At 44.3% G+C, this 25,301-nt stretch overlaps 1 protein-coding gene across 2 annotated transcripts in view; it reads right to left on the minus strand.

Annotated features, from left to right (window-relative positions):
• PRKCB (protein kinase C beta) overlaps window positions 1-25,301 on the minus strand; it is a 325,066-nt gene that overhangs the window by 17,363 nt on the left and 282,402 nt on the right. For both annotated transcript variants that reach the window (XM_025416163.3, XM_025416162.3), the window contains exons 13-16: window positions 24,755-24,893; window positions 17,148-17,228; window positions 16,777-16,884; window positions 11,388-11,528 (exon numbers count right to left, since the gene is read on the minus strand). In XM_025416163.3, coding sequence (XP_025271948.1) covers window positions 11,388-11,528; window positions 16,777-16,884; window positions 17,148-17,228; window positions 24,755-24,893 — 469 coding nt within the window. The remainder of the gene's footprint in view (window positions 1-11,387; window positions 11,529-16,776; window positions 16,885-17,147; window positions 17,229-24,754; window positions 24,894-25,301) is intronic.

Here is a 25,301-nt window from a genome sequence, read left to right on the forward strand (position 1 = left end):
AGATTTTATTTATTTATTTGACAGAGAGAGAGAGAATAAGCAGTTGGAGCAGCAGAGGGAGAGGGAGAAGCAGACTTCCCATTGAGCAGGGAGCCCAATGTGGGGCTTGGTCCCATGACCCCAAGATCATGACCTGAGCCAAAGGCAGATGTTTAATCGACTGAGCCACCCAGGTGCCTTGAGGGAAGGGATTTTTAAGAGGAGAAAGACTTATGTTTATGTGCTGAGGAGGATGAATTAGGAGAATCGGGTGGACATCTGCTGCTATGTGTACTCACCAGCGTTCCTTCTTTTTCTGGGCATAGTGGCTTGATTTTTCTCAGAGGACCCACCCCTTCTCCTCTCTCTGGATGTCAGGTGTAGATGGGGCCAGGCCTGGCCAATCAGCATATGCTATCCCCTGGGCACAGCGATTGTGTAGCCATCGGCATGTCACCCCCTGTCTTCCAATGTGACTGTGTTCTGGGCTGCTGGGAATTTTAGGAAAAGGAAGCTCTTTTTTTTTTTTTTTTTTGGTGGCAGTGGGGAGCAGAAATCGCTGATTTTGGGACTCTGGAGCAGCAATGTGCCCAGGAAAGCTTTCTGAGCATGAAGAATGAAGTCAACAGAGAGGAAAGCTATTCCAGGGGACATAGGGAGAAGGATTTCTTCCGATGTTGCTTGAGACCCTGGGTGCAGTCACAGGTGAAACCTGAGAAGTATTTTTGTTGTTCTTGAAAAGTCAGTTTGAGTCCAGCTCTGGCACGTAATCATAAGAGCTTTGATTATTACTGAGAGAATCTGTAGGCACAGTGGACAGAGGAGATGGGCAAAGGGTGGGGAATGGGGGTTCAGTGCAGGAGGGGAGAGGGAAGTCTTACACTGGGGGACACCCGTTTGCTGATGCATGGAGGGAAGGAGGTCAAGGTCAATATGACTAGGCAGATGCAGGGAGGGTGCAGGAAGTTGAGGGCCATCCATCATGGTCCTCAGTTTCTCCCATGACTTAGCAGATAGGGTTATCAGCTGAGACCAAGGGGATGGGTACTTTAGTCAGGGGGACCTTCAGAGAAGAGGTTTGGGGACTTTTTTAGGGAGGACCTGGCTGAGATTGGAGCTTGTGTTTTGGAGGCTGAGAGGGGTCAAGTTCCTTGCTGCTAGGCAGCAAAGCTGGCGTTTGCACCTTGGCTCCCTTTTGACTCTAAGCCCACCCACATTCTCTGTGCTTGACCCAGTCTCCCTGGATCCATTTACTCATCTTCTCAAGTTTGACCCTTCAGTCAGTAGCTTTCTGGGGCACTGTGATAACAATCACAATCTGAGCAGAGTTGACAGCAGAATTCAAGAAACTGGACTTCATGCACATTCACCCAACAGAGCCCATCAACCAGGGAAGTATTCAAACTCAAGATTAGACCAAAACCAGTTCAAATCCCACATCTGTGCAGCTGTGCCTGGGAGGTGAGAGAGGAAACACTGCAAAACCCAAGAATATGGGCTCTGCAGTTGAAGAAACAGGACTTTAAATTAAATTGGCACTCGGACTTACTAGCTGTGTGACCATGGGCAAGTTATTTAACCTCTCTGAGCCCATTTCCTTACCTATGCAGGGGAGGTAATAGTATCTATTTCACAGGGTTGTTGTGAGGGTGAAATGAGATATATAAAGTAGATAGAGGACTCTGCTCACTAGTAAAATCGAATAATTTCATAGAACATGCCTGAACCATGTTATTGTTACTGTTGCAAATAGTATTAATGAAGTCCGACATCCATTAGACGGAGGGCCCATCTTCTCGTCCTGGTTCTGTTATATTCCCCGTGTAAGTCACTGAAGCGCATCTCCCGGCTTCTCCTTGCTTCTCTCTGGAATGATGGTACCTCTACCCACTTCTAAGCGCTCCTCCACTTCTTGGCTTCTGTTCTCTTCAGTGGTTACTGCCAGACATGTCCTAATAGTTTTGTGCCCTCCCCAGCATGTGACCTTCCCATCTACCCTTTCAATTCACACTGTTGGCTTCTCTACCGGGGACAGCTCAAAGTCATGCACTTGGCAAGTGATCTAGGAGCTTCACCCGGCCCAGGAGTCTAATTCCCACCATCTGAAGGGAGCCTAGTTTGATCCATGGTTTAAATAGGTTCTCCATGCAGGGGTGGTGGGGAGTAGAAGGATGGAAAGAGAGATAAACAGACCCACTCCTGGCTCTGTATCCTAAACAACTCTTGACTATTTGTTAGGGTCTGAATGTAGCCTAATATTTTGATGAGGATCTGTGCAAATTTCACACTCTGGATAACTGAAAGAACAAACAGAACCGAGTGGGGAGATGTCTACACTTAATGAGCCCGCCTGGAGTGCCTCCATTCGGATGCTGCCCATGCCCTGCTTCCAGAGGTTATCCAACGTCTGCTGTCTTTGTCAGCCTCCAAATCAAAGCCTTAAGGAACAGGCGAGATTTGCATCTTTTAAAACCCTGCCAGTGAAGTGTAAAAGGTGTGAATATTCTTCTTGTTTGTTGCAATATTTTAAAATAAATTTCAAATCATTTGAATTGTTAAGAATATCTAGTCTCTTTCTGTTATGTAACAGACACCGTTGGTGGTATCATGGCTCCTGCCCATTAGGGCAATTTCAAACCTTAAAAGGGGCTCCCAAGTGCTTCTAATAATCTTTCCGAGGACATCAGGCAGTGCAGAGTCCACGGTTCAAGGCCTGGCTCTGGCATCTGCTAGCTGCTGAACCTTGGGCAACTGTTCCAACCTTCCCAGGCTCCTTGCCCTTATCTATAATATGGTGACAATGACACCTACGTCATACAGTTGTTTTGAGAATTAAATGGGGTAATGCCTGGCACAGACAAGAACTCAATATTTTGTCTAATGTATGTGAATAGTACGGGTTTCAGAGGAATGTCTCAAATTCCAATTTTCAAAAAAGTATTGTTCTCCTGAGCACTTGGTACTTCCTAGGGGGGCCAGGTTCTATTCTTTAAATAAATTATATTAAGCAAAAGCTTTGCCCCCTTTCTTAAGCCTTGCATTTGGAGTTTTAATAGCAAACATACAAAGGTTACACTTTGTGGCTTCAATTCAGAAATGTCAGCACATCAAACACACATTCAGACACACACTTAGAGACACTCATAGGGTGGAAAGAGCAATTAGATCTGGAAAAGAATGTCACATGAACAGAAGTGCAGCTCATTAAAGTAGCACTTGAAGCTTTTGACCTCAGCTACATAAACAATGTTTTCAGATGACAGATTGCCAAGAAACCCAGTCCTCCGAGCATGACTTAGTTTCTGAAGCAGTTCGGCATCTAGACTCCCAGAGGATGCAGGCTGTGATGTGTGACCAGATAACCTATGCAGTGTTTTGGAAATGCTATTACATGCACAACTGTGACGAGGTAGATTATGGGGGCCGGGGGCTCTGCTTTTTCAGTCTGCAAGATCCCCAAGCTTTGTGGATGTGCAGATGCCTCAGAACGGTAGGGGGCTTTCTGTCAAGTGATGTGGAGCACAGGCAACCAGAGAAATCACGGGAACCAGTCTAGCTGGTACAGGAGGGGTTGGAGTCGGTGAGGCCTGACACCCAGGCTGGAATGGAAGGAGGAAGGGAGCATTCGGATCATGTCTTGATGATCCTTGACGGCTGCCAGGGGTGAATGGCTGTAGCGAAAGGGACTCTTTTTAGCATCATCCACTTCTCAACTAGCTGTACTCCTCAAGCCCTAGCCCCAGAGTGAACTGATCCTACTACTGTAGAACAGAAAGAGAGCCATGCTCACGGGTGGGCAGGTCGCTATGCATATACCCTACACCCTTGTAGTGAGACTCCGTGGACTAGAACGAAGCAGGGCGTCCTCATGACCTAGTTACTTTTCTCTCACTCCTCAATTTGCTGCATCTCTGCTGACAGCTGGGGAAGCTGATCCAAGGACTGCCCCTTGGGAGCAGCTGGAGCTTCCAGCCCAAGGCTTGTGCCTCTACCGGGTTTTCTTTTCTTTTTTTTTTTTTTTTAAGATTTTATTTATTTATTGAGACACACACACACACACACACACACACACAGAGACAGAGACACAGGCAGAGGAAGAAGCAGGCTCCATGCAGCGAGCCTGACGTGGGACTCGATCCCAGATCTCCAGGATCACAACCCTGGCTGAAGGCGGCGCTAAACCGCTAAGTCACTGGGGCTACCCTCTACCGGGTTTTCACGGCAAGCTTTGCACCGGGCATCGGGGACGCTGCCAGATTTCACTAAGGCAATTCTTAATTGTATAGGAAGGCCATCAAAATCTCAATCATGCATTTTGATTTAAACACGCTACGCCAGCATACCTTCTACGGTGACATCAAAGCACCATATACTACAAATTCTGCTAGCAACTATGCTCACTGGCGGTGGGGCCTCCATGCACCCTATTAGAGCACAGCCAAGTTCTGAGCTGCTTGTCCAGACCAAGGGGACTCCCTGGCTATCACCCTTGGCACAAGGTATCTCCCGCACCACCATATAACCCACTGCAAAGCCACGCCCTGCTCTGGGCCGCATAAGCTAGCCCTCTGAACTCGAGCAGCTTTTAAGACAACCTACTTTATTCGTTCATCCTACTTTTTGCCAGGGCCAACAGCTGCTAACGCGTTACGCTGGAGGAGCAATTATGCAGGCCATCTGAAGGGGTTCTCCTGCATCCATTCCTTCATGCCCTCTGGGTTAATTACTGAGCATCTGCAAGGTGCCAGGAACCAGGGAGGGCTGAGGTAGGCCAATATGAACACAACCTGGAGGATCTCTAGCAGCTCCATCCCATCCAAGTGCCCACTGCCTCCCACCTGGATTATTGCGGAAGCCTTGAACTAGTCTTCCTGATTTCATCCTTGTACCTACAACAGTCAGAGTGATTCTTTTAAAGCCCAAAGTCTGATCATGCCATTTCTCTGCTCAAGGCCCTCCAAAGTATGCCCAGCTCAGCTGGGTGAAAGCCAAAGATCCTACTGTAGCTTAACCAAGATCATCTCCTTTTCTCCCTCTCCTTCACCCACCTCAGCTCAGCACTTGGATTCTGTGCTTTTCCTTGAGCATGCCAGGCAAGTTACTGTCTCAGGGCCTTTGTACTTTTTACTGTGGCCCAAACCACTCTCCCTGAGAGATATACACATGGCTCACTCACTCCCTTACCTTCCTCCCATCTTTACTGAAATGTCAGTGAGCCTTTCCAACCACCCTGTTTAAACTCAACCTCTCCCCAACCCAGCTCTCCCCATCCCCACCTCTGCTCTGGTTTCCTCCACAATGCTTATCTACTTCTAACATATTTGCTGATTTCTATGTTTATTATTTGCCCTCTCCATCTAAAATATAAGTTCCACAAGAGCAGGAAATTATTTTTACCTCTGTGTCTCCAGTACCTACAATGGTACCTAACTTCAATAAACATCTGCTGAAAAGATGACCTGGAGCGCTTGGCAAAAACCCGAGAGGACGGAACCAGAACACACTGCTTCTCAACCCACTGCTCCACCACGCTCTCAGCCACATACGCCGCCTTCTAGCACACAAACGAGCACCACCCACCCACCGCATACTGACCCACAACAGCCTGTCGTGTGGCCTGGACCACATTCACCAGCACGCTCTGTACCAAACCTTACACACCCCTTCAATACAGCCTTTGCCATCCTACACAACACGCCAACTAGAACAGGATCTGCCATTCAGCCCAGTGGCTGGCAGCAGCCTGCCGGACTGTGTTCTAGCCCCAGCCACGCTAAGGGTAGCCTCCAGCATCCCAGCACATGTGAAAAAAACTGCAGGGTCTCGGGCCCTACCCTAGACCAGCCGAATGAGAATCCATATTGTAACCAGACCCCCACGTGACTCATGTGTGCTCGGTAGAGTTTAAGACGTTCTGCTTGGTGACACCAGGGCACCTTCAGTGCTCAAGTGTGCAATGGCAGACTGCAGGAGCCACAGCCCTCTCTGTAAAGCCCAGTGATTCTTGCACAGTATCACGGGTCCTTCACCACGCTCTCCCAGCGCACACGGCACAACCACACGGTGCCCTGAGAGATGCAACCCGGCACCCAGATGAAGCCCTTTAGAAACAGGGAAGTTAACTTACACAACAACCAACGTATCTGCGATGCCCTGCTGCACAGGAGAAAAACATCCCATGCTCTGATACATAGCCCTAAAGGATCTGTCTGTTCCTCTGCATAGAGCATTGCCGCCTCTTAGTTTATAGCCATTTGTGGGTTCATTCATTTATTCAGGAAAAATCATTAAGAGCCTGCTAGGTGCTAAGCCTTCTGCTAAGCACTGGGAATCAACACTGACAAAAATAGTCACAACCTTTCAATCTAGTCAAGAAGACAGACATCACACTGAACAAGCAATTACAATAAAGTTTGTGGATAGGACACTAGCAGACGATACATTCTCAGAAATCAGGAAGAGCCTCCCTGGGGGAGTAATGTTCTCCTGATTTGATGGGACAGGGGGAAGGAGCAAGTCACCACAAGGGATGGGGCTGGAGGCAGCCCGGGGCAGGGTATGGACATCGCAGGTGGTGGCTGTGTGCAGACAGAGCTGGGAAAGGAAGACAACGTCCAGTGTGTTTGAGGAACCACAAGAAGCTCAGAAATGCTTGTTCCTGGGAGGCAGGAGCTGAAGGTGGGGAGAGAGCAGATGCTGGACCCCGGAAGACCCCAAAAGCCATATATGCTAAGGAACAGTTGGCATTATTCTGGGGGCAGCAGAGAGCTATCAGGGAAAGCTTTAAGCAAGAGTGACACAATCAGATGCACATTTAAAATAATTACTTAGGTCCATTACAATGCACCGAAGCTAGTGTATCTCCGTGGTTATGAACAACGCTCTGCAACCGGCTCCTTGCCGTAACAAAAGCTGGCACTTTTGTTAAAAAAAAAAAAAAAGCCCATGTTAATGAACCTCCAATAATAGCACCCTTCACTGATGTTTGAATCTAATCTCTGTTCTTGCTCTGTGGTTTTTTCTCCCGCTGCACTCTATTTAATAGCATGCATGAATCAGGAATGCTGAAAGATGCATGCATGCCTTGTAATAACCCGCAGGGCACATGGCACTCTGCACACACTTACCAAGGGCCCAGATGAAGGTGCGCAGAAGGGGAAATGTGAAATCCTTGAGTGGAGGCGAGGACTCTACAGCTGGCATCCACAGCTTAAAAAGGCATATGTGCAGGTCAAATCGAAAGGGTGGGGGGGAGTATATTCATGATTATTATTTCTTTTTTTCCTTTAAAGATTTTATTTATTTATTCAATGAGACACACACACAGAGGCAGAGACATAGGCAGAGGGAGAAGTAGGCTCCTTGCAGGAACTCGATCCCAGGACCTGGGATCACGACCTGAGTGGAAGGCAGATGCTCAACCACTGAGCCTCCTAGGCGCCCCCATGATTACTATTTCTAATTCACTCTCAGGAAACAAGGGCAGGGTCTGTTTCCCCTCAGAGCTGGTGGAAAAACATCTTGAAGAATACAGCCCAGTTCAATGACTATACTTTGAAAGTCATGGTTAAACCCACAAGAGGGAATTTAAGACACTGGCTGGTTGGAAATCCTATCAAATCTAGAACAGTTGAAGGATCCTATTGATTGCTACTAATTATTGTGATATTTTTATATTATCTACAATAAGAATTGCTACTTTTTCCCTGAGTATCTTCTATGAGCCAGGCCCTGGCTAGATCTTTTATATTCATTATCGCTTAGCGAGAAGTTTCAAAATATTTACCCAGTCGGAACGGACTCTGTTGTAAATAACCAGTACTAACAGGAATTGGTTAAATGTCAAACTGACTTTGAGTAATCACGACCCCAAAGACTATAAACTGAGCCTGTGGGCCACATTTGACTTGTGCATGTGTTTAATTTGGCCTGCACTGTGTTTAATTTTTACAAACGTATTACTGATGTACCAAAAGATAGTGAGATCTCATATGAAAATACTGACGAGGATGGAGGAATGAAGATCCTGCATCCCTGCAGGGCAAACCTGGCTAGCTCAGTGCCTGGCTTGTAGAAGATGCTCAGAAAAAAAGGTAGCTGTTATTACGGATAATGTAAAAAAATATTACAATAATTAGTAACAGTCAACAGGATCCCACAACTGTACAGCTAGAGATAAGCACCCGCTGGGCCTTTTAGGTAGCTTGCCAGCTCTCCAGGCTGCCTCTGTCTCCAACCACTCCCTCTCCTATTTCCATTACCTGCCTGGTTTCTTTTCTTTTCTTTTTTTTTTAAATTTTAATTTAATTTACTTTTTTAATTTAAATTCAATTTGCCAACAGATAGTATAACACCCTTCTAAGGCACCTGAGCCTGTTCCTGGAAGCCACCACCCCTCTCACCCAGACTAGGTGAGAAATGATGTCCTCCTCTCAAACAGATTTTCCTCCTTACCACGTTCCCCTGGCCTCGGCTCAGCATCCCTGCCTGAGCTTTTACCACTCAAGTCCACAGCAGAGAATCTCAGCCTGGGGCACATCAGATTCACCTGGACAGTTGAATTCACATCAGATTTACCCCAGGGTTTCTGATGTAGGGTTTCTGAGGAGGGGCCCGAGCATCTCAGTCCTCAAATTACCAGGTGAGACTGCTGGTCTGAGGGCCACATTTTGAAAACCACCGGTATGTAACTAAAGAATGGACCCTCCCTAGACTGTCACCGGGCTCCATGCTGGTAGAGATGGGGATATTTGCCTTCCTCCTCCAGCCAAGTGAGGGGAGAGGGGAGGGACACGTTTTGTGATCTCATGAATGGCCCCACAAAACCCCAGTAAGTTTCGTGCCCCATCTCTGAGTTCCCAGTTTCCTTTTTTTTTTTTTTTTTTTTTTGAGTTCCCAGTTTCCTAAACGGAGAACCTGTTCTTGTCTCCCAGACTGTTATTTGGATCTTTTTCCAAATGGTTCATTAAAAGTGATGATACTGCTTGGGACGCCTGGGTGGTTCAGCAGTTGAGCGGCTGCTTTGGGCTCAGGGTGTGATCCCAGGTCCGGGATTGAGTCCTGCATCGGGCTCCCTGCAGGGAGCCTGCTTCTCCCTCTGCCTGTGTCTCCGCCTCTCTCCCTGTGTCTCTCATGAATAAATAAATAAAATATTTTAACTAACTAACTAACTAACTAAATAAATAAATGTGATGATACTGCTTAGGACAGGCAGAGGCAGTGTCTCTCTCTGACCCTAAGTGCACACATGGACATTGTCTTGAGAAACACACCAGTGGGGTGTCTGGGTTGCTCAGTTGGTTAAGTATCTGCCTTCTGCTCACGTCATGATCCCAGGGTCCTGGGATCGATTCCTGCATCAGATTCCTTGCTCCTGCTTCTCCCTCTCCCTCTGCCTCTAACCTCCTGTTCCTGATCTCTCTCTCTCTCTCAAATAAATAAATATAATCTTAAAAACAACAACAAAAAGGAACAGCATCGGCAGGACTCGACACTGTTCTACCCCCTGAAAAGTCCTGCACCCGAGACATTGATCAACCTTTGACACAGCTAGCAAAAATAATTATCAACTCTCCTAGAACATCTACAATGTACTTGGCCTGCACTGTGTGCTTCATGAATCATGATGATCCTCTGATGCAGAGACCATTAACATTGCTGTATCACAGATGATGAAATAGAGGAGCAAAGAAGTGAATAGATCTGGCCAAGTTCACCAGCTCTAGAATAATCAAGAGATTGTTGGTTGGACCCACTGTATTCACTTGAGGATCAGATACTACTGGAAATATTGTGGTTGATCCTGTGTCTGTATTTTAAGATGGAAGCTGATGACCTGGAAGACACTAGGCACTTGGGGGTGACGTCATTTGGGCCATGCTTATAGGTGGAAGGTGTGTGTGTGTGTGTTTGTGTGTGTGTTGGGGGAAGTGTTTGGCCTGGAAATCACAGGATTCGGGAGTCTAAGACTAGCATCTGCAAATGTCTGAAGAGTGCTCCACAGAGAAAGAGGCTCTGGGTGACAGAACAGGCCAGAGGGATGACAGTTCTGGGGGAGCTGATTAGACACCAAGCTGTAAGTCCTGCAACATTGTAGAAGGGCTGCAAGGTGGAACTGGCTCCCTCTAAATAACCCAGCTTCCTAATCCCAGGGAGTGTCCAGAGAGACACAGGACACAAAAGGGGTTCTGTAAAGGGGGGATGCTAATGTGGGCGGCGTCAGGGAAGCACCAGGGAGATTTAAGAATCACCAGGGAGGTTTTCCTCAGCCTGTGTGCCCTTTGCTCCCCAGGCATTCTGATCTGCCTCGAAAGGAGTGGGACCCTCTGAAGTCTGAATCCCCGCTTCATCACACGCTGGCTGAGTGACCCTGGACAGAGCACTTAACCTCTCTGAGCCCCCACCCCCTCTCCTAGTATATGCAAGAACAGCATGTCCACAACAACTCATTGTGAGGATTTTATCAGATGCCACACACGGAGTGCTTTATGTGGTGCCTGGCACATAATAAAGGGCCAAGAAATTCATAATGTCAAAATAACTACCATTATCATCACGGAGCTCACAATTTCGGGTTTCAATGACAATGTGTGTGCACACGTTTCAGCCTCAGTAGGCAGCTTCACAGCTCATCATAAAGTCACCGGGTCTCCCTTCTTCTTAATCTTAACAAAGAAATATCCTGTCTGGGGAATTGCAGTTTGGATTAATTCACTGCGAGCTCCTCCTCCCCAGTGCTGACAAGTACTCCCAGCTGAGCCTCTGGGGGAAGGAAAACCCTCTCGCATGCACATGACTGTGGGAAACGTGAGGCTTTTATTCTTCTCCTATAGACGTTAGTTACCTCAAAGCCGTATCAACACTCAGAGCCTCCAAGAGGTAGGTTTAGGAGCATGCCAACTCTTGCCTCATTCTGTTTCTCCTCGGGTGGGAGCTGGCTGGTGGTGCTGTCTTATTTACGGACTCAGATGTAGTGTACGTTTCAGAATGAAATTTAAATACCGCGGAGATAAACAACATGACCTTTTCAATGTCAGGCTGAAGAGAAAATGACGACCCAGTCCCACCAAGGAAAGAAGGAGGGCAGAATTAGACTCTGTACCCCCGTCCAGAACTGGATCTGAACTCTGCTCACCGAACAACCGTTTCCCAAAAAGTTGCCAGCGAAGACAAGTGCAATAATTGAACCGATAAGACAAAAGCTTGACAGGGACCATGTTCCTGGCATCTGCAGAGGCCGGGCTGTGTGGATGGAGACCTCTGTTTTTGCACCCAGCCACTGTGTGCATCAACTTACAGACGCGGGAATAGAGGCATCGATGTCTGCCCCCCAGAACCGCGCGGGCACGCACAACGGGAAAGTGTGTTATGCACGTGAATCCAAGAGTCAGACTGAACGGTTTACTTACGGCTTTTGGCTTATACGGGGGCTGAATCTCTTTGCGTTCAAGTTTCTCCCAATCAATGTATCGGAAAAATGCATGCTCTTTGATGTCACGTTCACCTTCAGGTCCACAACCCAGACGCTTGCCCGGGTGTTTGGTCATCAGCTTCAAGAGAAGAGAAAGGCTGAATTTAATGAACTTCGAGGGAGGTCATGTAAGCCGCTCAGAAATGATGACTCCCATGAAATTAGGGAAGAAAGCACAATGAGTTTCATTTTTTACTCTCTGCTTTCCATCCCAGGCAATAATTGCCTGGTGAAGTCTTTATAATCGGAAGACCCAACAACAGTGCCTGCTGCTACTTGTCCCAGAGCAAGATCGCTTTATGGTTAATGGAACCTAAGTCTCAATGTGGCCCTGAACTTCAAGTGAGAAATGTCAACCGATGCATTCTGATTTAAGAATGGGTTTTATGCAATTCCTGTTGCATTTAATGAGAACAGTTTCAATATCTTCAAATTCCCCCACCTCCCACCCTGAGAAAGCTGGAGTGTGACCAAGGCAAAGGCCATATTCATTCTGATAATATTTGCATTTCTCAGTAAAGCACTTGTGAAAATGACAAAACAGAAGAAAAAATATTAGTCGAATGGACCCAAGTTTCAAGTAATTACTTTCTGAAAGCTCATTAAATAGTCAAAACCTTGCCCAGCTCATTTTGCTTGTATCACACATTACACTAAACTCCGCTGAGGTTTCTTTGGTGTTCCATTTAAATTACTTAATTATCAAAACCCTCCATCTTTGGGTCTCTGAGCCACTGCTAAATAACAAGATGAATAGATGCTCCAAGATGAAACCAGACAGGCTTCCTCTTGTAAATGAATCCAAAGCAGCATGAAAATATCTCTGATCTCAAGACTTGAGCAAATGCACAGATAGCAAAGACAGAGGAGTTGTTGATTAAAAAAAAAAAACCACCCAAAACCAAAAGCCAAAACCAACAAGAAGGCCTCAAAGAGGGGAAAAAAAGGCAATTAGAATATAACAAGACCAAGAAGCTTCCCAGAGTTGACCTGATACCATGATGTCAGAGCCCTTAGATTCTGCCCAGGATTTGTGAATCATGGCAGGGAGATGAACCCAGCAATACACACCTACCCTGCTGGACATTCAGCTTAGCTTGATTCCTGCTTGCAGAGCAATTTGTCATCAGAAATTATCCCCCTACACACACACACATACACACACTCATGCAAGCACATATTCCCCATCTATGCTTTACCTGCCAGGGGAAAATAACTGGGCACTTCTAAGCGGCTACCTAATCCACATGCATGAATCTTACCTGCTTCTCACAATAACCCGATGAGGTGGGTATATTCTTTTTCCCATTTCAATGACAAGCCAACTGACACGCAGAGAGGTTTAGCAACTAGCAAGGACTCAGAGAGATGGGGAGCGGCAGAGCCAGGGCTCTATCTCACCTCTGGCTTCTCGCAAACTTGGGCTTTTATTTTATTTTATTAAAGGTTTTCTTTATTTATTCGTTAGAGACACACAGAGAGAGGCAGAGACATAGGCAGAGGGAGAAGCAGGCTCCCTGTGGGGAGCTCAATGTGGGACTCGATCCCGGGACTCCAGGATCACGCCTTGAACCAAAGGCAGATGCTCAACCGCTGAGCCACCAGGGGCCCCAGGCTTTTAATAAGAGAGATCCTCGTATGTGGGCTCCCCTGGGATATTTTGGCTTGGCTTGGTCAGGATGGGTTGGGCCAGCACATTGGGCCAAGCACTGACATTTGTACAGGGTTACAATAGGAGGAAAGAAAGGGCTACGAAGTTTTGGTTAGCACTACCTTGAATATTCTTTCTTTCTTTCTTTCTTTCTTTCTTTCTTTCTTTCTTTCTTTCTTTCTTTCTTTCTTTCTTCTTTTTCTAAAAGACTTTTATTTATTTGATAGAGAGTGAGAGCAAGAGATGTCACAAAGGGAGAGGGAAAGGGAGAAGCAGACTCGCCGCTGAGCAGGGAGCCCAACATGGGGCTCGATCCCAGGACCCTGAGATCATGACCTGAGCTGGAGGCAGATGCTTAACTGACTCAACCACCCAGGCGCCCCAGCGCTACTGCTAATATTATCAATGATGCCCTCTGTGTTATGGAGTACTTCCTTTGTGCCAGGCTCTGTGCTAAAGCCTTGCCAGGCATTACTCTTTCATCTTTATTTTCATTTTACAACTATAATCCTCATTTTCCAGATAAGAAACTGGATCCAGAGAAGTAGTCATTTGCCCAGAGGCACACAGCTAAGTAGCAGAACCTGCTTTGAACCGATCTGCCCAACCTAGAGCTCTTGCTGCGCTGTGCTGTGCAGTCTGCTTGTTTTCATGCTAATGTGTGGCCAACTGGGGCTTCTGTCTGCTTTACGTTTGTTCAAAATGGGAGTGGCAATCCGAGCAAAGTTATACTAATTGTTGTTTTTTTTTTCTGGTAGAAAATAGGTCCTTTAATGGGATGGATGTATAAAGGACTTTTCAATCAGAATGGAACGGTTTTCAAAAGCCTAGCTTAATTTCCGTGTAAGGACGAGGATGCCAAGTGAAGAAAAGCCACTGCAGAATCATCCAGCACTAATGTGAGTCTCCGCCCAGTTACTGCACTCTGAGCTGATGTGCTTGAAGCCATGCAGACAGCTGGATTTAATCACTGTTCCGATCTCTGATCACCTCCCAGACGCATCCCCTGGGGCCCGCTGTTTGGGAGGAAGCATTTGCTGTTGGCTTGAGCATCACCTCTTCTTTGGAGCCTTAGCATTGAAGAAAGGACCCACACTGGACTCAGCCCACTCAACTCAGAAAGGCCCTGGAACCCAGTGGTAAGAGAGTCACCCCAGTTAATCCTGAAGGTTATGGGTCCTAAATTAATAGAAATCTGCTCTACCAGGGAAACCGCTAATTGGAGCTGAAGCTGAATGCAGCTGACCTGGAAAATCCTCTCTCCTCCATGACCCACTTAGAACCCCCAGCTGTCCAGGCAGGGCAGAGTTGTGAAGGGGAAGATTTTGAGCATGTATTAATTAAGCACCTACTATGCACCAATACCACACTAGGAGCTTTCTGTTGCCTGATTTAATGCTCTCAAAAAACTCTGTTCGGTGAGTATTATTATTCTATTTTCAGAGCTAAAGAAACAGAAGCCCAGACGTGCAAAGGAGGACCACATACTGAGGAAGTGGAAGTGTTGAGATGTGCAAAGGGTCTCCATCTGCCAAAACCCTCACCTGAAAATTCCTATCGCCGTGTATGCATACTTAAATGCCAAGAGAGGCCTGGCATGTAACACAGTAGTGTACAGCATTATAATAATAATCATAATAATGTCCCATGGGTTTTGGATCAGAACACCGGGCTCTGTTGTTAAGGGATTCACTGTATTAACTCACTGAATCATCAATGAATCCTGTATGGAGTACTATCATTATTCTCAATCCACAGGCAAGGTTGAGGGACTTACCCACAGACATAGTGCTAATAATGCCAGGACCAGGATTTGAACCCAGATGGAAGTAGGCAAGATGGAAATTTCTGCAAATTGGAAAGGGCATGACCTATCTTTTTTTTTTTTTTTAAGGAATTGCAGCTCCTATTCTTTTTATTTATTTATGATAGTCACAGAGAGAGAGAGAGAGAGGCAGAGACATAGGCAGAGGGAGAAGCAGGCTCCATGCACCGGGAGCCCGACATGGGATTTGATTTGATCCCGGGTCTCCAGGATCGCACCCTGGGCCAAAGGCAGGCGCTAAACCTCTGCGCCACCCAGGGTTCCCGGGCATGACCTATCTTAAGGGGACATGGGCTTCCCAACCAGCTGGCTGATCCGTTATAGGAATGACAGACCAGCATGGCGAGATCAGATTTTTCCAGGAAAACTGGAAAGCTAATTGTTTATGGGAAATCCCCTGCTGTTTCAGTGTTGGCAATTATTAAACAAACTAAAAGCTTGGTATATGACCTCCACTCATTCTTCCTCCCCCATGAGAATATGTCTACAGGGGTCTCACTGGCCTCACATTGTGCTTCCCCGCTCATTTTTTTAATAAGCCGCTCTTAAGCTCCTAATGAACCTCTGGGTCTCCATTCTCTGAGGGACTGAGACTAATTCACATGTGGTTTCCCCAGGGATATTTGTATCTTACTCTATGCAGCTGAAACAAAAGCTTAGGTGATTCACCAAGAGTGAGAATCTAGGTGGTGCTGACAAGGTGCTCTAGACCAAGAGTTTGACCCAGCTATCACACACTGTTTGAGTTTTCCAGCTTTTCTGCACCCATGCCAGCTCACCGAGCATCTGACTGGGGCCAGGAAGAGCAGGGCTGGATTGGGCAGTGGGAAATCTGCAAAAACTCCAAGGATCTAGGACCAGCTGCCCTGGTTTCTTCAGATACACTGGTGGGAACACACTGGGGAGGCATGGCCATGCCCTAATCTTGAAAACACACCTATCCCCCCAACTGGTGAAAGAATGAATATTTTATAAAGGCAGCATCTGTCAGCCATATTCTCTGGGGGCCCTCATAGCATTGCTCTAATACACCTCCATTAGAGTTAAATGCTACCGCATTTGGATAACAGGCTTAAGGGCAGTGGTTTTCAAGCCACACAGGGACTTTTGCAAAATGCAGATGTCTAGGGGGAGCTTGAGGTTATGTACAATCTGAAGAAGTACATCAGGTCATCCTGATGGCACCAAAAGTGAGGATCACTGATCTCCAGGGACTCACCCTCCTGGCCTAATGCAAGATGCATAACAGAAGAATCCTCACCAGCAAACATGTGCCCTGTATTTATATCCACTGCCATGTACAAAATGTACAATGCTTTTCAGCCATTTGTGGGGTAGAGGGAGAGACTGGGGGTCTGAAGACACTAAATTTGGGTCAGCTTATCCAGAGAATCCCTTAAATTCAGTATTTCGTGTATTTTCTTAGGATGAATTTTAACGCTGCTACAATTAGCCATAAGCAGCAGAGCAGGGCAAGGTTGTCAGGTCCATGCTGCAGGCCTCTCGCACACCTTCCCATGGGTTCCAGCTCTCTGGCAAGGCCTCTGTGGTGTTTCCTATCTCATTCATCCAATATGCATTCCCCGATGCAGGCTAGAGCCTGGAGCCCAGCCAGCAGCAAGATACTGTTGCCACCAGACCTCTCCGGTACTTTTGTACAGATTGGGAAAAAGCTCCCTTTGCTCTGAGCGGTAGCAAGTCCACACCAAGAGCACCAGCAGGGACGTGGGGTGAGGGGTAGAGTTCAGTATCCATTCCACCCCTTCCCTGGGTGAGGCATCCTCAGGCAGGGCACACCTTTCACCTCTGCATTTGGTGGTCCTGGCAGCAAGCTTCCAGGGGCTTACTCACCCCTTTGCAGATGGCCACAGCTTCCTTGGACATGGACTTTGGGTAAGCCACATTGTGTTCCATGATGGACTGGAAGAGCTCATCCTCATCCTCCCCTTCAAAGGGTGCCTGTGGGACAGAGGAGTGTGGGAAGACAGGGGTCCTCCTGCCTGACCCTCCCCAATTGCCCCAAACCACTGTCCCACACCTGGGGGCTTCCAGGGAGAAGATGAGGAAAAACAGTCAAAAGACTAGGGTAACCCCAAGGGCACGGAAGTCACAGGGGTTCTGATCTATGAGCTGGTATCAAACTGACACCTTTCTTCTAAAGAAACCAGGCAGATTGGGGGTGGGGGAGAAACTTTCTTAAAAATCACTTAAAATTCAATTACCTGCCCAGCCAACATTTCATACAGCAGGACTCCGAATGCCCACCAATCCACAGACTTCCCATAGGGCTGATAGGCGATTATCTGGAAAACAGAAGGCATTCCATCAGGGAGGCAGGCAGGTTCTTCCCATGGCTAGAGACTGAATACTCACTTCTTTTACATAAGAGTGGAGCCTCTTGGGGCTCGGAGGTGGAGGGAGAGTTCTTCCTTTGCCTGTCATCTGCCAACTGTGAGAGATTAAATCGGCTGTTACAGTCCCAGATGGGGGATACTGTCAAATGGAGTGACCCAAGGAGCATAGTGCCCACTTATCCACCTTAGGAAGATGGATCTCATCTATGGGGGACTTGCGGGCGGGGGAAAACATCTGTGGGTGTCACACTGCCTTTTCAAAGCACTTAGCACAGTGTGTTATTTTTCATTTTAATACAGTGAGTGTGGCATCTTCAACCGTCTTTGTTTCTCATTACGAAAGTAATATCATTTACACAACAATGGGAATGCGCTTAACACCACTGAACTGTACACTAAGAAACTGTTACAACGGTCAATTTTATTTTTACTCCAATTAAAAAATTTTAAGTTAAAAAGATGGAATAGTGCTCTTGCTATTTTACTATTTATTTAAAAACATAGATAAGCAATAAATAATTAAATAAAAATACAGACAAGCTAAGAAAACACAATTAAAATCACTCCTAATCATCCATCAAGAGAAAGATTATGATAGCTCTTTGGTCTATTTCCTCTTGGAGTCTTTTTTATTAATATATAGTAGAGTGTGCACATGTGTGCATTTAACATGAGCATAAACACTTCAACATGTGGAATTCTTTTTTTATGGCGAATAATATTTGGATGCTTGGGCTACTTCCTTAGTTTGGCTATTGCAAATAATGTTGTAACACACAGAAGTGTATGTATCCCTTTGAATTAGTGTTCTTGTATTTTGGGGGTAAATATCCATTAGTGCAATGACTGCATCATAGGGTAATTCTATTATTAATTTTTTGGTGAACCGCCATACTGTTTTCCACGTTGGCTGCACCCATTTGCATTCCCACCAACAGTGGAAGAGTGTTCCCCTTTCTCCACATCCTCACCAACACCTGTTGTTTCCTTGTGTTGTTGATTTTAGCCATTCTGACAGGTATGAGGTGGTATCTCATTGTAGTTTTGATTTGCATTTCCCTGATGCTGAGTGATGTTGGGCATCTTTTCACGTGTCTATTGGCCACCTGGATATCTTCTTTGGAAAAAAGTCCGTTCATGTCTTCTGCAACGGTATTCATAGTTTTACGGTTTTTGATACTTAGTACCAAATTGCCAGAGCAGAGCAAAGTCTAGAAAAGCCATATGACCATTCCTCTTTCAAATCACAGGTGGGTAAAACTAACTGTATTAATGGGTTTAAAAGGTGATGTATTAGCAAAGGTTCAGGGTGGAGGCGTGAGAGTCAGACCGTCCAGACCTTGAATCCTGACTACTGTTTCTGAATTGTATGACCCTGGGGGAGGTTAACTTCTTGATGTCTCGGTTTCCTCCCCTACTAAAGGAATTTTGTAATATCTATGTCACAGGGTTTTGGGAGGACGAAAGAGAAACGTGTGCCTCTCACACATCACGTCCTCAAAATGTTAGCCGTAACTAGAAGGTTTTCTCATTCGGTGATTGTTTTACTCAATGAATGTGTCTGAGCAAAGTTGGCTATAAAATGAATGTCCATTTGTTGCCACCTCTGCTTCCACCCTAAAGTCAGAAACACCCTTTGAGGAGAATTAAACTGTAAGAGAGGGAAGCTTTCTGTGAGAACACTTACTGAAAGTGTTTTCACACTTTTAAAGTACTTCATGTCTTCTTTGATCCTCATGACAACCTAACAAGTTAATCCTTTTACAAAGGAAAATAGAGCCTGGGAGGTGAAAGAAGTTGCCAGAAGGTGAGGTGGTTAGTTAATGGCAAAGCCAGGGTGAAAGCCAGATCCGGATCCTCCTCGATTATTCCTTCCATCAAAGGGCTGAGGAGGGAGCGGCTTCCCCAGGAACACAATTCCAGGTGCCTCCTGCATTGCAACCACAGGGAGTTCTGGAAAATCACAGATAGGGGGGTCCTTCCTGCAGAGATTCAGATTCAGTTGATCCAGGGTAGTGCCTGGGTAGCCTACATTTTTAAAAGGACCCTGGGTGACAGTCAAGTGCAGTGAGTTTTGAATCTGAGACAACAGAGCTCATGGCAGATCAAGGAATTGTCTGATGCCCTAAGTACTAATGATAATACAGCAAGGTAGGGCACGCAGGGCAAACACCACTGCATTCTAACACAGGTGTCCCCTGCTTTATAAAAGTTTGGGTTCCGCTACTTCGCCCTTACAAAAGACCCACATTAGTACCTATTTTCCTTAAATGAAAGAAATCCAAAGAGGACTTTTGCTTTTACGATAAAGGCAAAGAGCAAAAATAGAGTTCGGCGTTTGGTTTGTAGGGAGCCATTACGGAGGCAGCAAGAGTGGCACCGCCAAGCTCCTTCTCAAGGAACTATACCTGGCACCAAGCAGCCATATCTTTGAGTTGTGTGAGCATCTGTTATGCATCCACTAGACAGATATGTCGTAAGGTATCAGAAAGGCCTGAGAGAGGTTAATTTTTGGGTCTGAAAACGTTAAAATGTTTTTTACCATGTAAAACTGCTATTGCTATAAAACTGCTTCTTTGGGGACACCTGGGTGGCTCAGTGGTTGAGCATCTGCCTCCAGCTCAGGGCGTGATCCCGGGGTCCTGGGATGGAGTCCTGCATGGGACTCCCTGCAGGGAACCTGCTTCTTCTGCCTGTGTCTCTGCCTCTCTCTCTGTGTCTCTCATAAATAATTAAATAAAATAAAAATAAAAATAAAAATAAACCCTGCTTCTTTGCTTCATGCCATTTTGGCTTTGAACGGTTTCACAGGAATGCTCTTCTGTCAATAGTCTATAAAGGACTTTTTTTAAAAAATTACTTTTAATTATTCAAGTAATACATAAATGTTTACCTTGTGAAAAATTTACACAGTATACAGATTGAGCTAAATTTCTCTGTACAGCTCTTACCCTCAGAGGTAACCAATGTTATAAAATCAGTCTGTTAACTTCCAGGTTTTCTATGCTTTTACTGTGTCTCTACATACTCATATAGCAGTGTTCCATGTATTGTTGTTGTTTTCAATATATGGTATCATGCTGTATTTAACATTCTGTACCTTGATTTTTCCTCTGGTTTTATCCATAAATAACTGACATACATTACTGTGTAAGTTTAAAGCATACAGCATGATGGTTTGATTTACATATAGTGTGAAAATAAGGTAAGTTCAACTAACATCCACTGTCTCATTTAGATACCATAAAAAGGAAGAAGGAAAAGTTTGCTCCCTTGTGATGAGAACTCTTAGTATTTATTTTCTTAACTTTCTTACATATCATACAGCAGTATTTGCTATAGGTATCATGCTGTACATTATATTTTTAGTACTTATTTATCTTATAGCTAGAAGTTTGTACTTTTGACCATCCTCTCACAATCGCCCTTCCACCTCTGTGAACCATAAGTCTGATCTCTTTTTCTGTGAGTTTGGCTTTATTTTTTTCTCTTTTTAAGATTCCACATCTAAGTGAGATCATACACTATTTGTCTTTCTGTTTCTGACATATTTCACTTAGCATAATGCCTTCACAGTCCATCTATGTTGTAGCAAACAGTAGGATTTCCTCATATTTTATAGCCAAATACTAGTTCGTTGTGTATGTATATATACCACAACTCCTTTCATCCATTTATCCATCGATGGACACTTGCATTGTTTACATGTCTTGTAAATAATGCTTCAAGAAACATGGGAGTGCAGATATTTTTTTGAGTTAGTATGTGTGGGGTTCTTTTCCCTTTGGGTATATTCCCAGAAGTGGAATGCCTGGGTCATATAGTACCTCTATTTTTAATTTTTTTGAAGATCCTCCACACTGTTTTCCAGAATGGCCGTACCAATTCACATTTCCACCAACAGCACCCAAGCGTTCCTTCTTCTCCCCACCTTCACCAGTACTTGCTATCCCTTATCTTTTGGATGATGGCCATCCTAACAGGTGTGATGGGATAATCTCATTGTGGTTTTAATTTGCATGTCCCTAATGACCAGTGATGTTGAGCAACTTTTCATGTACCTGTTGGTCTTTCGAATGTTTTTTTTTTTTTAATTTTTGGAGAAATGTCTATTCAGATCCTTTGCCCATTTTTTTTTTAATTTATGATAGTCACAGAGAGAGAGAGAGAGAGAGGCAGAGACACAGGCAGAGGGAGAAGCAGGCTCCATGCACCGGGAGCCCGATGTGGGATTCGATCCCGGGTCTCCAGGATCGCGCCCTGGGCCAAAGGCAGGCGCCAAACCACTGCGCCACCCAGGGATCCCGCTTTGCCCATTTTTTAATTGGGTTACTTCTTTTGTTGCTGTTGAGTTGTAGGAGTTCCTTATATGTTTTGGATATTGGCCCCTTATCAGATATACGGTTTGCAAATACTTTTTCCCATTCCATTGGTTCTCTTCTCACTTTGTTGGTGGTTTCTTTTGCTGTGCAGAAGATTTTTAATTTGATGTGGTCACACTTATTTTGATTTTGTTGTTTGGGCTTTAGATGTTGTATCCAAAAAATTATGACCAAGATCCATGTTAAGAAGCTTTGTCCTATGTTTTCTTCTAGGAGTTTCATGGTTTTCAGGTCTTACATTTAAGCCATTAATCCATTTTGAGTTAATTGTTGTGAGTGATGTAAGATATGGGTCCGGTCTCATTGTTTTATATATGGACACCCAATTATCTCAGCACCATTTATTAAAGAGACTGTCTTCTCCTTTGAGTATTCTTAGCTTTCTTGTCAAACAATTGACTATATATGCTTAGATTTTGTTCTGGGCTCTCGATTCTGTTCTGTTCATCTATTTAGCTGTTTTTATGCCAGTACCATATTGTTTTGATGACTATAGCTTTATAATATAGCTTCAAATTGATAGTATAATGTCCTGCTTTGTTCTTCTTTCTCATTTCTTTTTTTTTTCTTTTTTTTAGATAGCAAGATAGAGTGCATATGAGTGGGGAGGTGGGAGAGGGAGAGAATCTTAAGCAGGTTCCCAGCATGGAGCCTGACATGGGGTTCCATCTCATGATCCTGATCATGACCTGACCCAAAATCAAGAGTCTGGCGCTTAACCGACTGAGCCACTCAGGCACCCCTTTCTTTATTTCTTTGGCTATTCAGGGTCTTTTGTGGCTCCACATAAATTTGGGCAGTGTTTTTTGTACTTCTGTCAAAGATGCAGCTGAAAACTTGATAGAGATTGCATTGAATCTATTGATGGCTTTTGGTAGTATGGACATTTTAACAATATTCATTCTTCTAATTCATGAACATGGGATGTCTTGCCATTTATTTATATCTTCTTTAATTTCTTTCAGCAATATCTTATAGTTTTGATTATGAATATCTTATGATTCACCTTCTTAGTTAAGTTTATTCCTATTTTATTATTTTTGATGCTATTGTAAATGGGATCCATTTCTTTATTTCATTTTCAGAAAATTGTTGTTAATGTATAGAAATGATACTGATATTTGTATACTAATATTGTATCTTGTAACTTTACTGAATTCATTAATTAGATCTAACAGTTTTAGTTGAGTCTTTAGGATTTTCTACATATAAAATCATGTCATATGCCAATAGAGACCATTTTTACTTTTTCCTTTCCAATTCCAATACTTTTATTTTTTTCTTGCCTGATTGCTCTAGTTAGGACTTCTAGTACTGTGCTGCATAGGAGCAGTGTGAATGGACACCCTTATCTTATCCCTGCTTTTTCTGCATCTCTTGAAATGATGTGATTCTTTTCTTTTATCCTATTAGCGATGTATTACAATGATTGATTTGCATATGTTGAGTCATCCTTGTATCCCAGGGATAAATCCCACTTGATCATGGTGAATGATATTTTAATGTGCTCCTGAATTCAATCGACCAGTATTTTATTGAGAATTTTGTATCTATATCCATCAGGGATATTGGCCTGTGGTTTTCTTTTCTAGTAGTGTCCTTTTCTGTTTTTGGTATTAGAATAATGCCAGTGTTGTAAAAATAGCTTGGAGTCTTCCTCCTCTGATTTTTCAGAAAATTTGAGAAAGATCGGTGTTAACTCTTCTTTAGATGCTTGGTAAAATTCACCAGTGAAGCAATCTAGTCCTGGGCTTTTCTTCATTGGGAGATTTTTGATTACTAATTCAACCTCCTTACTAGTAATTGGTCTATTCAGATTTTCTATTTCTTCCTGATTCAGTCTTATTAAGTTGCATGTTTTTAAAACTTTTCCATTTTCTCTAGGTTGTCCAGCTTGTTGGCATACAGTTGTTCACTATTGATTTCTTTCTCTTAACAATATGACTCAAAAATCTTTCCATATCTACATATAGATCTAATTTACTCTTTTGAATTGAATTATTGTGGTATTTAGTACTATAAATAATTCGGTCTATTGTCCATTCCTTGATTGACATTGTTCAGGTTAGTACATACGGATGTACTCTGATCTTTATAAGAGCTGCATGGTACTTCTCAATGTGAATGTAGCATATTTTAGCTAACCATTCTTTTATTGATAGTCATGAAGGTTGTTTCTTATTTTTCATTATTTAAAAATAGCACTGGAACAAAGAAAAGACTTTGAACACATATCATTTCACTGTGTGCGTGTGCATTGAGTATGTGTGTGGCAAGCTAAGTTCCTAGAAGAACTGTTTTGGTAAAGAGTATGCAGGTTTTAAAATTTGTGCCAAATTATTTAGCTACATGGGGCCTCCCATCACCATTGTTCCAAATAAGTGACTGACAGTCAAGAAAAGAATTCTAGAATACCCATTTCCAAGACTCTGTGCCACATCCTCAGTTCCTTTCCTTAAAAATCTAGTAACAGATTGCAAAATGCCACTTCCCTAAGCACCAATTCAGAGAAAAAGGAAGGCTATCATCTGGCACAGATTCTGTACCATGACATGTTGGGGAAATCCATTCTGCAACTGACCGTTTCCTTTGGGAAGGGAGGGGGAGGCAGTAGAATTAACTCTTTTCTCTTTCATTTATATCTTACTCACAAAGAGAAAAATTCTAAGTCTTTCAGGGTTGAGTATCAGTACACAGATCCTGTGTCATATGTCAGTTCAGGAAAGCCCTCTTCGTCTCTCCTTCCTTCCTCTTAACAAACATTTCAATGTCATAATTAGGCAGTATCATATGGCCATGAGCCATAGCAGCTTGAAGAATTTTCCTGATGTGTGGTGGATGGTTCTTTTTGAGTTTTATTTAAAATTTCCCCCAAACCTTGATGTATTTTGGGCCTGAGCTTCTGGATGCGTGCTAAATTAATTTGCATGTGTGATCTCAAAGGAATGATTTAGAGTACAGGAGAAGGACTAGCCTGAGGTTTGCTTGCCAGGTACCCTCCTGGACTTTTCCCAACTCTGACATGGTCATCTAGGGCACAGGAGAGACTCCAGTAAAACAAGGACATGTATTAGGGGTCCCATCAGCTCTCACCTCAGGGGCGATGTAGTCTGGAGTGCCACAGAATGTCTTGGTGGTCACCCCATCCCAGATGTTTTCCTTACACATGCCAAAATCAGCAATCTTGATGTGGCCCTCTGAATCCAGCATCACATTGTCAAGTTTGAGGTCACTGCAGCAGATATAAAAATTTAAGGGTTTAACAAATGTTTTTTACTTCAAGCCAACAGCCACTCGTGACACACAAAACACTGTGCTAAGGTGTTGGGGAAGCACAGAGGGGAGTATAAACCAGCACTTGCCCTCCAATAGTTTATAATCTGGTAAATAAAGAGGGGTCCACAGACTTGTGGGTTTTTCTTCTTCTACAGATCCAACTGTGCCAAGCATCTCACAAGGACACAATGAGACAGCAGCTCTGAGAAGAGAGAGATCCATAGACAGCTAAATAAGGAGCAGAGCATCCATAGAGGCTTCTATCCAGGAGCAGTTCAAGAGTTAGCCCTTGTACTTTCAGGAGCCCTTATATTTCATAGTAAGATATATTTTTCACAAAACTATTACTATTTTTGCAAATATC

The sequence above is a fragment of the Canis lupus genome, chromosome 6 (assembly GCF_003254725.2).
Source record: "Canis lupus dingo isolate Sandy chromosome 6, ASM325472v2, whole genome shotgun sequence".
Classification (NCBI taxonomy): Eukaryota; Metazoa; Chordata; class Mammalia; order Carnivora; family Canidae; genus Canis; species Canis lupus.